General features: G+C 32.9%; 3 protein-coding genes across 3 annotated transcripts; all 3 read right to left on the bottom strand.

Annotated features, from left to right (window-relative positions):
• Positions 1-6,548: 6,548 nt before the first annotated feature.
• On the bottom strand, positions 6,549-7,628 carry LOC119767102 (collagen alpha-5(IV) chain-like). The gene is made up of 3 exons (XM_038254741.1): positions 7,467-7,628; positions 6,948-7,403; positions 6,549-6,888 (listed from the first exon to the last, which is right to left on the bottom strand). The coding sequence occupies exons 1-3, from the start codon at positions 7,510-7,512 to the stop codon at positions 6,752-6,754; spliced, it is 639 nt and encodes a 212-aa protein (XP_038110669.1). The 5' UTR covers positions 7,513-7,628; the 3' UTR covers positions 6,549-6,751.
• A 1,559-nt stretch (positions 7,629-9,187) lies between these two features.
• LOC119767196 (endoglucanase A-like) lies at positions 9,188-10,124 on the bottom strand. Its single transcript, XM_038255227.1, has 3 exons — positions 9,984-10,124; positions 9,581-9,919; positions 9,188-9,518 (listed from the first exon to the last, which is right to left on the bottom strand). Exons 1-3 carry the CDS (start codon positions 10,021-10,023, stop codon positions 9,385-9,387), a joined length of 513 nt encoding a protein of 170 aa, XP_038111155.1. The 5' UTR covers positions 10,024-10,124; the 3' UTR covers positions 9,188-9,384.
• Positions 10,125-13,137: 3,013 nt separating this feature from the next.
• On the bottom strand, positions 13,138-14,057 carry LOC119767182 (classical arabinogalactan protein 4-like). Its single transcript, XM_038255118.1, has 3 exons — positions 13,917-14,057; positions 13,444-13,854; positions 13,138-13,380 (listed from the first exon to the last, which is right to left on the bottom strand). The coding sequence occupies exons 1-3, from the start codon at positions 13,960-13,962 to the stop codon at positions 13,244-13,246; spliced, it is 594 nt and encodes a 197-aa protein (XP_038111046.1). The 5' UTR covers positions 13,963-14,057; the 3' UTR covers positions 13,138-13,243.
• Between the last annotated feature and the right edge of the window lie 1,569 nt (positions 14,058-15,626).

Below are 15,626 nucleotides of genomic sequence, written 5' to 3' on the forward strand. Positions count from 1 at the left end.
AAATATTAAAATATTAAAAAATTTAAAATATTAAAAAATTTAAAATATTAAAATATTAAAAAATATTAAAATATAAAAAAAAATTACAATATTAAAATATTAAAATATTCAAATATTAATATATTAAAATATTAAAATATTAAAATATTGAAATATTAAAATATTAAAATATTGAAATATTAAAATATTAAAATATTAAAATATAAAAGTATTAAAATATTAAAAATTTAAAATATTAAAATATTAAAACATCAAAATATTAAAATAATAAAACATCAAAATATTAAAATATTTAAATATTTAACTATTAAAATATTCAAATCATCATAAATGTATTTTAAAATATTAAAATATTAAAATATTACAATATTAAAATATTAAACTATTAAAATATGAAATATCAAAATATTAAAACATTAAAATATAAAAATATTAAAATATTAAAGTATTAAAATATTAAAATATTAAAAATTTAAAATATTTAAACATCAAAATATTAAAATAATAAAATATCAAAATATTAAAATATTAAAATATTAAAATATTAAAATATTAAAATATTAAAATATTAAAATATTAAAATATTAAAATATTAAAATATTAAAATATTAAAATATTAAAATATTAAAATATTAAAATATTAAAATATTAAAATATTAAAATATTAAAATATTAAAATATTAAAATATTAAAGTATTAAAATATTAAAAATTTAAAATATTAAAATATTAAAACATCAAAATATTAAAATAATAAAATATCAAAATATTAAAATATTTAAATATTTAACTATTAAAATATTCAAATCATCATAAATGTATTTTAAAATATTAAAATATTAAAATATTAAAATATTTAAATATTTAAATATTTAAATATTTAAATATTTAAATATTTAAATATTTAAATATTTAAATATTAAAATATTAAAATATAAAAATATAAAAATATTAAAATATTACAATATTAAAATATTAAAATATGAAATATTAAAATATTAAAATATTAAAATATTATAATATTATAATATTATAATATTATAATATTAAAATATTAATATATTAATATATTAAAATTTTAAAATATTAAAATATTAAAATAATAAAATATTAAAGTATTAAAATATTAAAAATTTAAAATATTAAAATATAAAAATATTAAAACATCAAAATATTAAAATAATAAAATATTCAAATCATCATAAATGTATTTTTAGGTAAGAACATTTATAAAAAAGTTGTTTTTTATGTAAATAAAAATATAAATATCATTTAGACCATTGTTTTCTTCTGCCTGCATATCTCTTGGATAATACCTAATTTTATCTTTGATTATTCCTAAATATAAGTTATTTTGGTTACCTTACTTTTCTAGAAAATACCCAAAATTTAGATATTTATGCCTAGAAATTAGAAATAATCGTGGCCCGACATCTTGAATTATACCTTGAGCGCTTACTTTTCCAGAAAATATCTCAAATTCAGGCATTTATGCCTAGAATTTAGTAATAATCATGGTCCGCCATCTTGAATTATACCTGAATATCAGTTATTTTGGATCCCTTACTTTTCCAGAAAATATCTCAAATTTAGGTTTTTACACTTAAAATAAAGAATAATCGTGGTCCGCCATCATGGATTATACCTAAATAAAAGTTATTTTGGATCCCTGACTCTTCCAGAAAATACCAAAATTTTAGGTTTTTATGCCTAGAATTTAGTAATAATCATGGTCCGCCATCTTAGATTATACCTAAATATTATTAATTTTGGTTCTCTCACATTTCCAGAAAATACTTAAATTTTAGGTCTTTATGCCTAGAATTCAGTCATAATCATGGTCCGCCATCTTGGATTATTCCTAAATATAAGTTATTTTGGATCCCTGACTTTTCAAGAAAATACCAAAATTTTAGGTTTTTATGCCTAGAATTTAGTAATAATCATGGTCCGCCATCTTGGATTATACCTAAATATTAGTAATTTTGGTTCCCTCGCTTTTCCAGAAAATACCTCAAATTTAGGTATTTATTCCTAAAAATTAGGAATAATAATGGTCCGCCATCTTGGATTATACCTGAATATCAGTAATTTTGGATCCCTCACTTTTCCAGAAAATACCTCAAATTTAGGTATATTGGTTCTTCAATTATACCTAAAATTTAGGAATTCTCGTACTAAAACGCGACTAGTAATTTTATTACTAATAGCCGATTAGTAATAAAATACCTTATTGCAGTCAGGTTCGATTATACCTAAAAATTAGGAATTTATACCTAATGTCCGTTTTGCGTGCAGGGTTGAATCACTGCCGTTCGGAGGGCACAATCGTCACAGTGGTAGCAGACGAGGTTGGCGAGGGATGCTGGAATGTTTCGAGAATTATGTATTTAAAGTCTTAAACAACATATTTTTGTTCTTTTACCTGGGACTAGAACTGAAACCACGAATAGAATCTTATTGAACTGCATTTTAGATTTTTAAAGGTTGAACTGCTTTCTTGTGAAACGCTCGTCAGAAAGTGTATGCAGATTCTTTCCAACCATTCGCTTATATTTGGTTTCATTTTCTCGGCGAAATTATCATGTTCCTTCCAAATATTTCGATTATCGTCGCTTGATGCTGTGGGAAAATCCAAAATTTTATCATCGGGCACATTCTATCACTGACACTTTGGAATGCAGACGTCATAGAAATGGTTGAACCAATTTTGGATTTTATCAGTCCGCCACATTCTTCAAATAACATATATTTGACATTGATGCCATCAATATAGGAATCTGGTTTTTGATGCAGAAAAAAAAAATCACTTTACGGTTTTTGATGCAGGTGAGTAACTTAAAAAAATAATTTGTTTAAATAAATTCAGTTAAAATTGAGTAATTAAAATTTCTAAAGAGAAACAAAAATGAAAATTAAGGAAATAGCTTCTAGGTTTTTCTGTCTTTCACAGTTTTTTACTTTTATGGTTTTTAGATTTTTAAAGTTTATTTAACATCCTGATCTTTAGAGGTGAAAGCGGATGGCAACGCTATATTGACACCACGACTCGATTTAAGGAATACGCCGTAACTTATACAAGTTTTCCCAAGTAACATTTTTTTCCAGGAGTTCTACAAGAGCTATTCAAGATAGCTACAGCATAGCAGGTTGGACCGCGGTAGGATAAAATTCTCTTCAAAACTTCTTCAGGAGTTTGGAAGAGTACTTGAAGAGAGTTTTATCCTACCGCGGTCCAAACTGCTATGCTGTAGCTATCTTAAAGAGCTCTTGTAGAACTCCTGGAAAAAAAAAAATGTTACTTGGGTTGTCTGTTGCAGAAAGAGGGTGACGATTCTGGAGATTTTCAATTTCGCGGGAATCGAGAGTTGATTTTTGCTATTTCCCGAGAATTCACGGGACACGGGAAATTTTGCTTTTGTTCGAAATTAGTGACTATATGCCTGAAATTGGAAAGAAAAATAATACATTTATTACATTTGAATGAATCCAACTTCATTTTGTCATGTTATGTTTAAGTAACCTTTTTGTTACTTTGTGGTATTTTTTCTACTAGTTGAAAAACTCCCAAATCTGCAATTACAAGACAATTCCTAGAGATTTTTGGGGAACCAAACTTTGGTTTTATATTATTTTGCTTCAATTAATATTTATAAGTATCAATATCCCTGGGAGTTTCGACCAAATTTTCCGGGAATCGAGAGTTTCATAAATCGATGCCTCTGTGCTATCTTGTGCTATGCTTGCTAGTTTTCCTATCCAGTTAGCATAAGAGAGCACAGAGGCATCGAAATGTTATGTAATGTAATATCAAGGGAATTTCCACTTGTCACCCTCTAGTTGCGGACGATAAATGTAAAGATTCGGGTGGTCCAAATCCGGACTTCAATGGGGCTATCCCCGGAAATCATAGATTCGGCCATCACTAGGCTAAATTACAAATAAATATTAAAGCTCATTCTGACCCACTTCTTCTAATCGCTTGAATTTTGTATGGGAAAAATCGTTAAAATGTATGAAGAAAAGCAACAGGAGAACCAAAATCGTTTTAGGGTTAAATTATTTTCAAATTATTTTCATCATTGTCAATTCAGTTTCAATTGCTTATTATGCACGTAGGTAGATTCATTAGTGGAAATATACCCTTTCCAATCAAACACCTATCTTCGTCATATGGAGAGTTGGATGCTCGATTAAAGCTCTAAAAATTCTATTTAGGCTTTAAACTTACCAGCAACAGCACCACCTCGAGTAAACTTTGCTCTATAAATACTACTTCTCGTGAGTGTTCGCTTAAAATTTCATCAATTTTGACAGCACTAAGCAGACCCAAAAGAGTGCTGGAAGAAAAAAAAGAACTAAGCTGAAAATAGAAAAATGGGCGTGGCCCAATGCACTCGACTGATTAAATTGCATTTGGGAAATATATTTTTTAAATGCTTGTAAAAGGAATAGCATAACTTTTAATAAAAGTAAAAATAAACAAAAATTTTCACAAAAAGTTGCTCTACTCGTTGGTGTACTTGGTTTTAGTGAATTTCAAGGAACACTCCAGACTATCCAGCATCATTCCCCTAGGTTGCATTAACAGGCATGTCAATAAATTGAATGAACTGGCAGCCCAAACTCATTGCATTGTTAGCTTGATTTAGTTCTTCTTTCGGAATAGCAAATCATAATAGGAAAAAATGTTAAATATTTTAAGCAAATGAAATAAAAACCCAGGTCGGATTTTGCCCTGAACGAAAGTTGTTTGAAAACGCAGTAAGAATAATTTGTTTGAATACAAAATCATTATTTTTAAATTAACCTGAAAACATGTCAAAATTTTAATTCAATAAGAATATATTACTTACATGGGATAAAATAAATTAAATAAATCAAGAATATATTAAGATCTTTAAAACTGATTTTCTTATCCATTTGGTGTAAATTTGTCGAAAAAACATGATTTTTTAGATATCGTGCATAGTTTTTAATTTATATTCACTATTTATTTATTTTTTTTCACTATTTACGTCACTTTTTGTTGTTGTTTAAAACATGACCAAGCTTGACCATCTTTGAAAAAAGTAGTTAATACAACAAAGTGCAAAAAAGGCTATGTCGAGTTTTGTAACTCGACGATTTCAGAAAAAAAACGAATTTTACAACATGTTCCATACAACATTTCTTGCAATTCTGAAAACCATCCTTTGAGCAAACGATTTTGTTGTTCGAACAGAACATGATTTTTTGCAGCTGCGTTGCAAAAGTATTTTTTTTTTGCAATTCCGTTTTAAACGAAATACTTTTCCTGTCATTCTCGCATGACGAAAATGCTTATTTTTCTCTTCTTAAAATAAATGAATAGAAAAGTTTAACTTTTCGACACAAGTGCTGAAAAGTTCTCAATTCAGCACTGAAATGGGTGCTGAAATGTTAAACTTTTCAGTACTTGTGCCGAAAAGTAATACTTTTCATTATTGTTTTGATTTTATCGGTGAATTGACTAAACACATAATGACTTGAAATTCCATTCAAAGTGTGTTTTTTGGAAATGCAAAAACTTTTGTATGGAAATCGTTGCAAAATGTACGACTAGTGCTGAAATAGTAGTTTATGCAACAAGTTGCAAAAAGAGGATTTTTTCAGCACGAGTCGTACATTTATCTAACGAGTTCCATACAACATTTTTTGCATTTCCGAAAAACACCCATTGAGTGAAATTTGAAGTCAAATTTTGAAGTTTTTTGTCAATAAATCGTTTAAATCAAAATTTTTTTGAAAAGTGTTACTTTTCGAAACAAGTGCTGAAAAGTTTAACTTTTCAGCACCCATTTCAGTGCTGAAAAGTAGAACTTTTCAGCATTTATTTTGAAAAGTGTTGCTATTCGATTCTGTTATTTTTGGTACAGAAAAGTAGGCTATTTCGTCGTTCAAGAATGACAGGAAAAGTAAGTAGTTTCAAGACGGGATTGCAAAAAATCTTATTTTTGCAGCATGTTGCATAAACTACTATTTTTGGAAAGATCAGAAAAGTTTACTGTAAAATTGCTTCAAAGATATTGATAGCCTAGATGGTTGCTGAGATACAGAGTCGTTGAAATTTTAACAAAAAAATATTTTTAAATTGTTTCAAGTCAACCCTAACATTCGAAATAATATAAAAAAAACATTTCAAAACATAATTTTTAAAGGTTTTAATTATTTCATAATTATGAGAGATGCATTGTGTTATGACCCAAAGTCACCCCTATTGACAGTTTGTTTTTGAATTTCATGTCAAAGCTCAGGTTCAAAATAAGCTTTTCTAACTTCTTGAATCGTTGATTATTTTCAATGCAATGCTATTCAACTTAATTTAATTTAGTAAATGCAGTTCAGAGTTTTGAAGGTTCCTTTCAGCTATGCAGAAGGCATTTATCTTTCGATGAGAGTTTAAAATTGTATGGATTTCATGTGTTTGATGAACATACACGGTTCCTACTTGTCATTAAAATCTTTAAGACAAATAATTTGTGACACATTTTGTTGAACTAAAATAAGATTAATCGGTAGGTTTTTTTTATTTAAGCACACATTTTATTGTCTCATGAATTCCTATGCAGCTATAGAGTGCGCAGTCTCAACTGCACTGAATAAATACAACAACTATTGTTATTATTTATTTTTTAACATTGCTTTATTCAAATGTGTATACTTTTTACCACTGCACCAGTACACCAAGAAATAGATAACAGCGTTCAGTTCCTAAAGCAGCGATGCCAAATTTACGACTCAGTGTTGCAAAGATGAGTCACGCAAACCGAACACTGCTTGTATTTTCCATCGCTGATTGTGTCACATGCCTCACTGCTGGATCGTCCCATACGGGCACATCCACGACGCACCACCTCCTCGTTGTTCACTAAAATACCAAATAGATCAAAACAAGTTTCAAAAAACCTCCACAAAGGTCAATCTTACCAATGGATTTGGCCATCAGACAAACGTATTGACCCGATTGTTCGCCACGAACTCCCCACGCAGGGGGAGGGGTTAGAATTGGCTCGAGTGGATTTCCACCACCGCCACCTCCTCCGATGTTACCGGTATCTCCCGGCAGGGACGGTGGCGTCAAAATCGGATCCATAGGATTGGCCGTTCCGGCTCCACCTCCGTTATTGTTGTTGTTGTCTCCCGGGTAGGTCGGCGGTGTCAGAATTGGGTCGCCCGGATTGCCTGCGTCGCCGTTACCTCCGCCATTTCCAGGGAACGTCGGCGCCGTTAGGATGGGGGAATTCGGGTCGTTAAAATCTCCTCCGGGTAGGGTGGTGAAGTTGGGTGGGGTCAGGATGGGGTCGTCAAAACCACATGGCTGGATTACGGTAGCGTCCCGGTTGCAGTTTTCACAGTGGTAGCAAACGAGTTGGGCTCGGGCGTCTGGAATGGTTACAATATTGTTTGAAATTGCACTACCAAGGTCAAGACTCAATTATAACTTACATGCCACAAAAAGTAAAGATAGTATGAACGTGGACTTGAAATCCATTTTGCTCTGTGAAGAAGAATCTTCCTCTTCAAAACGACTCCGTCGACTGATTGGTAAGTTCCTGGATGGACGGATCTTTCTATATATTGTATCTTATCGTTAAAAATTACCATACCAGCATCACTTTTTCGTAAGATAACTGTTATCTTTGCAACCCAATGAAGATCACATTAGATTTGTTGCTTACGTTCAATGAGTAGTTCCACAACAAGTGTAAATAAATCATAGATATTTCCGAAGCTTGAAGAGATTCTACCTTAGCAAAATATTCCTTCTTTTAAACTGAGAAATTATATAAAACAAAAAAGGTTTAAAACCGGGGAAGAATCGCCGATTTTGTTTAATAAAAAATGCAGGTTTATAATAAAAACAATAATTTCTGTCCGACTTTTTGTATTGCAGTTTGTGTTACTTGATATGGAACGACTGATACCAATATGTCATCAATCACTGTCAGCTAGGGAAGGCACGAGTTGGAATTCAGACACGGATGTAGAAAACGGTTTCTGAATTTAGTCTGAAACAGTAATAAAAAAAATTTATGAATGTTTAATTTTATTTTTTTGAAAATCCGAGCGAAGTTACTGAATTTTAATTCTGGTCTATTCAAATGTTTTTGTAGATCGTCAAACTCAACAAATAAATATTTCGAGAAAAAAATAGATGTTGTCAGTTAAATGAAGGAAAATTGCATGAGCAGAAAAACATCTAATTTCTCCTAATTTTCATTAATTACACCGACCAACAAAAATTCTGTGCAGACTCAACTCGAAGGGATCATGAACTTTGGGGTCCCCAGAATCACATGCATTTTGAATTTTTCAAAAATAGTTTGTCTGGACCGAATGTGTTTTCTCCATAGGAAGTATGGAGAATTCGTGCGGTTCTCCTACATATTGTGCCCCAATTCTCCATACAAACTTTGGAGAAAAACCATTAGGCCCAGACAAACCATTTTTGAAAAATTTAAAATGCACGTGATTCTGGGACCCCGCACTTTATGCTTCCCTCGAGTTGAGCTGGCGCTGTCATTTTTGTTATTTTTTGTAGGTCAGTGTTAGCATCATTGGAAGGTTTTGCTTTGGCTTATTTAAAAAGATTATTTTAATAGATTTGATGGTTTTACCCGCTGTGATCTGGGGAGTATACACCGTTTGTAAGGATGTCTGTAAGGGAAGCCAAAAAACGCGACTTCCGAAAGGTTAATTAAACCATAATACTCTAAAAACTCTGGGATCCGTGGTGTACCCAGTCGGCTTGGGTTCGATCCCAGACGGCCCCGGTGGCATTTTTCAAGACAAGTTTTTCTGACCACGCCTTTCGTGGGATGGAGAAGTAAATGTTGGCCACGGTCTAACCTAGAGGGTTAGGTCGTTAGCTCAATCCAGGTGTAGGAGTCGTCTCCCTGGGTCTCGCCTCGGTGGAGTCGCTGGTAGGCAGTTGAACTCACAATCCAAAGGTCGTCAGTTCGAATCCCGGGTGGATGGAAGCTTAAGTGTAAAAAGAGGTTTGCAATTGCCTCAACAATCTAGCCTTCGGACACCTAGTTTCGAGTAGGAATCTTGTAATCGAGAACGCCAAGGCAATGCTGTAGAGCGAATAATTTGATTTTTGTTTTTTACTCTAAAAACACAAAACTTCTTATTTCCTGTGATACGTAAGAAATATACAGTTATGTTTTAATGCATTTTTAACAACATATTTCATCACCTCACAATCACACAAAACTAAACCAAACTTAAAACTATACTTAAAACTATCATCACGAGTACAATAAACGAGTTCAGCACGAGTTGTAAAGTCATGTTCTCAGCACGCAGACAAGTTTCACCCACTACACAATTGTTTGGTGTGGCTCACTCTGCAGGCAAGTCACGCGTAGTTACAAAGATGTGACATGCAAATGTGACAAGTGCTGTACTGCCGGCCGGAAAAGATGTTACACGTTTCTGTTTTGGAGCTTCCTAGCACGGCACAACCCCGGCGGACCACCTCCCGATCGTCCACTGGAATTTAATAGAGATGGTTACAAAAAAAGTTCACAATACTTCGCAGTTTCGCAACTCACCGATGGTTCTGACTACCATGCAAACGTAAGGATTCTGATGTAACGAATTAATACGGCCCTCGGAGCGGGGTGTTACTGGCACGGTTGGCAGGTTGTCCAACCAGGGTGGACTCATCGTGGGAGGGAAATTCGTCGGAGGAGTTATGATGGGTTCCCCCGGTGTTGTCGTTTGTCCTGGCAGTGTTGGCGGAGTCAGGATTGGTTCACCGGTGGTCGCTGGTGGAGTTGGAGGTGCTTCCGTGGTTGTTGGAGTGATTTGATCGTATCCACATGGCATCACAACGGCGGGGTTGACTTGGCAATCGTCACAGTGGTAGCACATCAAAGGGAGTTGGGCAGCTGCACCGAAAAGTAATTTTCATTTAAATGTTCAAGATACAATTTTCGTACAAATAACACTTACAGGCCGACATCACCAAAGTAGCAAACAAGAATAGCTTCATCTTCTCACTCAAGTTGTGTTTCACAACAAAAACGATTAACTTCACAACTGGATAATCCAAATGGTTCCGCGGCTTAACGCAGACTACAGTGGATTGTGTTGATTGAGTGGACTTTTATTGGAATTGGCTTATCTTTTTTTTTTTTACTTCTTTACTACAGACAGCAATGACTGGTGATGAGCCTTTGGACTTTGACGAAATGTGACCTGCAACAGGTGGTTGCATTGATTGGGTTTTTGGAGGTATAGTCACGGACCCTCGAAAGGGTGTCCCGGTTGAAATACAACGACAAAAAATATGTTTTTATGGAAAAATTAATGTTTCTAGCTACATATCTTAATGGAAGATTAAAGATGTTATTGGGGTTTTTTTTTTAAAATTTAAGTGCGGATCAACTTTTTCCAATCTGTTTTTGTGACATCGAAAATGTTTTGAAATTAAAAAAAAACTATTTAGAAAAAACTTTTAATTTTTTTTTTCTTTTCGTAAGCTTTTATAAAAACTTTTAAAAATATTTGTACCAGCCTAATCAGAATCCCAAAACCCAAAATCAAAACGGACTTCAACTAATTTGATTGTTAAAAAAAAAGTTTTTTTTATAATGAACCTCGGATTAGTATGGAAATTCCCCTATTCCACAAGCTTACGAGTTCAGGTGTTAATTCTCCTTCAAAAATATTTTAGAATTAAAAAGAATGCCCGTCAAAATAAGTTGCCACACAGGTACTTTAAGTTTTTTTCGAATAAAATATGTATTTTGTCTTAAGAAATGATTTCTGAATGTTGGTTTTTTCTACTCTTATCCCTTTCTTAGCTTATTTTAAAGTTTTATAAGTGTAAATTTTCGTTCTCTTGCCTAATCCACTGATAAAATATCCAATTGCATCAAAATGAACTTGTGTACAATTTTTGTCACTAAAACTTGATTGGCAAAAAACATTATTTTTATTTTTTGATATGTTTTAGATGACATCAAATGCCAACTTTTCAGAAATTTCCAGAATGGGCAAAAAATATCGTAATAGTGAATGTTTGGCCCTTTTGAAATGTTAGTCTTGATTTAAGAAAAATTAAAGTATTTTTTTTTCGAAAGGAGCGGATAATTTCACGAATGTTTCATATTTTAAAATTGTAAATCGGAACAATAGTTGCTGAGATATCGACATTAGAAAATGGTGGGTTGTTTGGGTGAGATTTCGAAAACATCAATTTTCTTGCTTTTTAAACCTTTGCATGGCAATAACTCAGCAAAAGGGTCGTAACAACAAAGTTCCAAAAAGCAAAATATGGTGAATTTTCTCAGCTTTTCAAAAATATTTTTTTTTCAAAAGCCCGGGCAGACGGTAATAACCCAAGTAACATTTTTTCCAGGAGTTCTACAAGAGCTCTTCAAGATAGCTACAGCATAGCAGTTTGGACCACGGTAGGATAAAATATTCTTCAAAACTTCTCCAGGAGTTTGGAAGAGTACTTGAAGAGAGTTTTATCCTACCGCGGTCCAAACTGCTATGCTGTAGCTATCTTGAAGAGCTCTTGTAGAACTCCTGAAAAAAAAAAATACTTGGGAACATAATTCATGCCATTTCAATAACAAATACTGTTGAAATAACAAAAAGTATTATGGAATCTTCTTGAAAAATCCATTTCTGCAAAAGGGTTTAATAACACTTTATGTTATCATAACAAAATTTGTTATTGGTCTGACATTCGTTGAAAGCCAAAACAACTTTGGAATAACATTTTTTGTTATGGAAGAATACCTCCAACTGTTATTGGGGTGATCGGATTAGTTGTTAAAATAACAAAAAATAATAACAAAGATTTGTTCGAAGCATAACTTAAAGTGTTATGAGTGTATTTTTACAATAACAAACCAATAACAAAAAAATCAACGACGAATAACAAATTTTGTTATAAATAACATAAAATGTTATTTGCCTAGTATTTTCAAATATCAAATAATGTTATTCCCAAGTTATTACCGTCTGCTCGGGAGTGGGCAAACATGTGCACTGATTAAAAAAAAATATGAAAAACTGCGACTATTTTCAAAAAAGTTACCTGAAATTGGATTTAACTTGAAAACGGTGCACTTTATCAAAATATCACTAAAGTACTTTTTGATTGCAAATTTGATTTCACTTCGAAACATGAAGTTGAAAAGTTTTTGAGACCAATATTTCGATTTGTTGAAAAAATTAGTATTGATTAGAAAAAATCATAATCGGCCAAATTTTTTTACACTACCTGGAAATTTTTGAAAAGTTGGCATTTGATGTCCTTTAAAACATATCAAAAAATGAAAAAAAAAAATGGCGTTTTTTTGCAAATCAAGTTTTAGTGTCAAAACGCTAAATTAAATATCACGAAATTCTTTTTAACTTGTATCATTTTTTTCCAGTGCTCCGTATCCAACTTTGAACGAAGACACCAAATCGATCAAAAAATTCCTTCGAAAGATACAGATTTTTGAATTTTCATGCATAATTTTTGTATGGACAGCTGCCGAATTTGTATGGAAAATTATATGAACTTACTAATGATGCAAAATGGCTTCTTTGGGTATACCGAGGGCACCAAAAAAGTTTCAGTCGAATTAAAAAATACAAAAATAAATCGAATGACCGAATTCTGAGAAAACTGCTCAACTTTGTAGAACATTTTTTTCGATGAAAAATACGTTTTTTCGGAATTCGAATACGCCCTCAAATCGGGCGTCTAATTATACATAAATCACCGTTTCAGGCTGCAAATTATTGAAAAACACCTCTTTTTTCACATGTTCAAAACTGAATGGTGTCGTACAGCCCCTCCGTCATGAGATATCCCTCGAATTCGTGATCAGGGACAAATGTTACCCTTAAGGACAAAGTTTCACACAAATCGAAGAGAGGTCGGGGCATCTTTTCCCGATTTCGTGTGAGTTGGTTGAGAATTACCCAACTATAAAATTACAACAATTTTCAAATGTCATGTTATGTGATCCATTTGGGCTGGTAGATGACAAAACATTGTGATTTCATCATGTTTTGCGAAGTTGTGTAATTATTTTCCAAATTGCTGCGCAATAAAGAGGGAATATCTTTTTGTTTCGAGGGTTACGTGCAAAATCTCATGTGTAAAATAAATAATTCAGAGTTTATTTCACGTGATCACTTACATAATAATACATAAAACTTAAATCAATATATCACACTCCACGCAAGTATTCGAGCCCTGCTTACAATCCAGCGTTGCAGAAGTGACTTTTGCACACGCTGCACCGTGAAACTTGTCCAAACGCGACTCCGCTGCAGGTTTCCTGGTTGCTGGCCCCAAGTCGTGCACAGCTTCGCCGGATAACCTCCCGATTGCCAACTGAGAAAATTTCGAATGAATCAGCTTCGATTTCAAGAAAAACTCATAAATGCTCAAAATTACCTGTACTCTGCACCGTGACACATCCGTACCGGCTGGACGGTTCCATTGGGATGACGACCCGGGAATTGACATCGGTGGACATCGGAGTGATTGGTGGTGTGGCCAGTCCGGGGTTGTTCGTCGCTCCGGGGACAACGGTGGTGGGCGGGAACGTCGGAGGCGTCAGAATGGGGCCACCGTCCGCGGGTGGGGTCGGAACCGTTGTTGGATTGATGATCGGCGGTGTGGGGGCCGTCGTGGGTAGCTCAACGGGGGGAGTTGGAGCGGTGGTACTTTCAATGTTGTCCGGAGGCAGGATCGTCGGATGCTCGGGAACGTTTGGGCCGCCACCGTTTTCCATGCCGCACAGCTCTATGTTGGCCACACCCAGGGCGCAATCTTCACAGTGGTGGCACAGCAGCTGACCGTAGGCTGTTATTCGAAAAGAATGTTTTATTGTTTTTCTCGAAAACCCGCAGTTTTCTAGAACGTACCTCCTGCTAGGAAAACCACTGCCAAAGTTAAAATTTGCACTTTCATTTTTCTGCAAGTTTTTTTTTTAGCTACTCGAAGTTCCTGATTTGATTAGCGTTCGCACTTCTGAGGTTTACAATGCACTGCTGGCTCCAAGATGAATTACGCTGGCTTTTATCGAAATTTGATAAAAGTTTATCTCGGTGCAAAAGCTTGAAATTGTGTGTATGTGTCACAGAAAAGACACATTTGTATGGCGTTGGATATTTGTAGGATGATCGAACTGATAACTTTATTTCTGCTGTGTGTGCTTGATTTTCTGTGTTTGCATGATTCAACGCAAAACATAAGTATTATGTGGTAAATTAAGTCTTAAAAGTTAGGCTAACATTTTTTTTCAATTTAATGTCACACTTTCGTCTAATATCGTATAAGTCAGAAGATTGTTAATGTCTACAAAGCTTTAAAAACAGATTCAGTAAAAAAAAACATGTACAAATCACAATATTATGTATAATTGTTTGCGAGATAATTATATCTGATAGATAAAATGGATTAACGTCATGGTTTAATGTGGTTTACTCACGATTTTTAGTTGACGAAAATTCACAGCATAAAAAAAGCATTTTTATGAAATTCAATGTACTTTCCGAATCAATGTTGCATCGTCACGGTGGAATGTGTCCTATATATTAAAGAATACTTTTTCAAAACAACCAATGTCCCATGGGTTTCCTAAGCACATTAAGAAAGTAAGCGAGTATTAGGGCGTCCAATTTTCCCGGGTTTTGAATTTCCCGGGAAACGGGAAAAATATTTTTGAAATCCCGGGAATTCCCGGGATCCCGGTAATTTTTCTAAACAGTCATAAAATCTATATTTTCATTATATTTGTTATGTTTTCAAACTTAAAATCATAGAATCAGCTCAATTATATTAATTGGTGATGATCTACACTTTAATCTACACATATGCGACAGCTTTTAAATAGCTCCATAGGTTACATCAATGTAAATAGGCATAAATGTCACAGGTTGGTATGAGAACACATTTAAACTTTTTTAAATTTATTTTCAAGACATTAAAATATATATTTTCATCCATCAACAAAATAAATTTGAAAACTTTTGGTTGTACCATTTCCGAGATATAACAATTTCTAGTTGGCAGTTTCAAAAAATAGGTGCCACGATATCTCAACACTGCTTTGACCGGGACTAAAGTCTGAATAGTTTAATATATTTTTTTCAATTTTTTAAATTATTTACATTTATAAATGTAATAACCAGTCTTTTAAAAATATAGAGAGATCAATAAGAAATATTTAAAGCACTAGGAATTTTGTGAATCTGTATACTCAAATTTCAGCAATTTTCACTAATAAGCCAAATTAATGCTGATGTATGACGAATAAAAATTTTAATTCCTTTAAATTCTTATCGATTATCATGTATTCAACTATTAATGTATTTTTTTTATTTCGGGGATTCCCAGGACAAATTATCAAAAATCCTGGGATTCGGGAATTCCCGGTTTGGAAAAATCCCGGGATTTTTGTCCCGGGAATTCCCGGGATGGACGCACTAGCGAGTATTTAGTTAATCCACCGTTGAAATCAATGTAATGCTGAATAGTATTACTTTTCACAACCAGTGCCAAAAAGTGCAACTTTGTAGCATTTTTATTTGATTCTGTTATTTTTTGTAGAAAAAAAAGTAGGCTGTTTCGTC

Source organism: Culex quinquefasciatus, chromosome 2, assembly GCF_015732765.1.
Source record: "Culex quinquefasciatus strain JHB chromosome 2, VPISU_Cqui_1.0_pri_paternal, whole genome shotgun sequence".
NCBI classification, from domain to species: domain Eukaryota; kingdom Metazoa; phylum Arthropoda; class Insecta; order Diptera; family Culicidae; genus Culex; species Culex quinquefasciatus.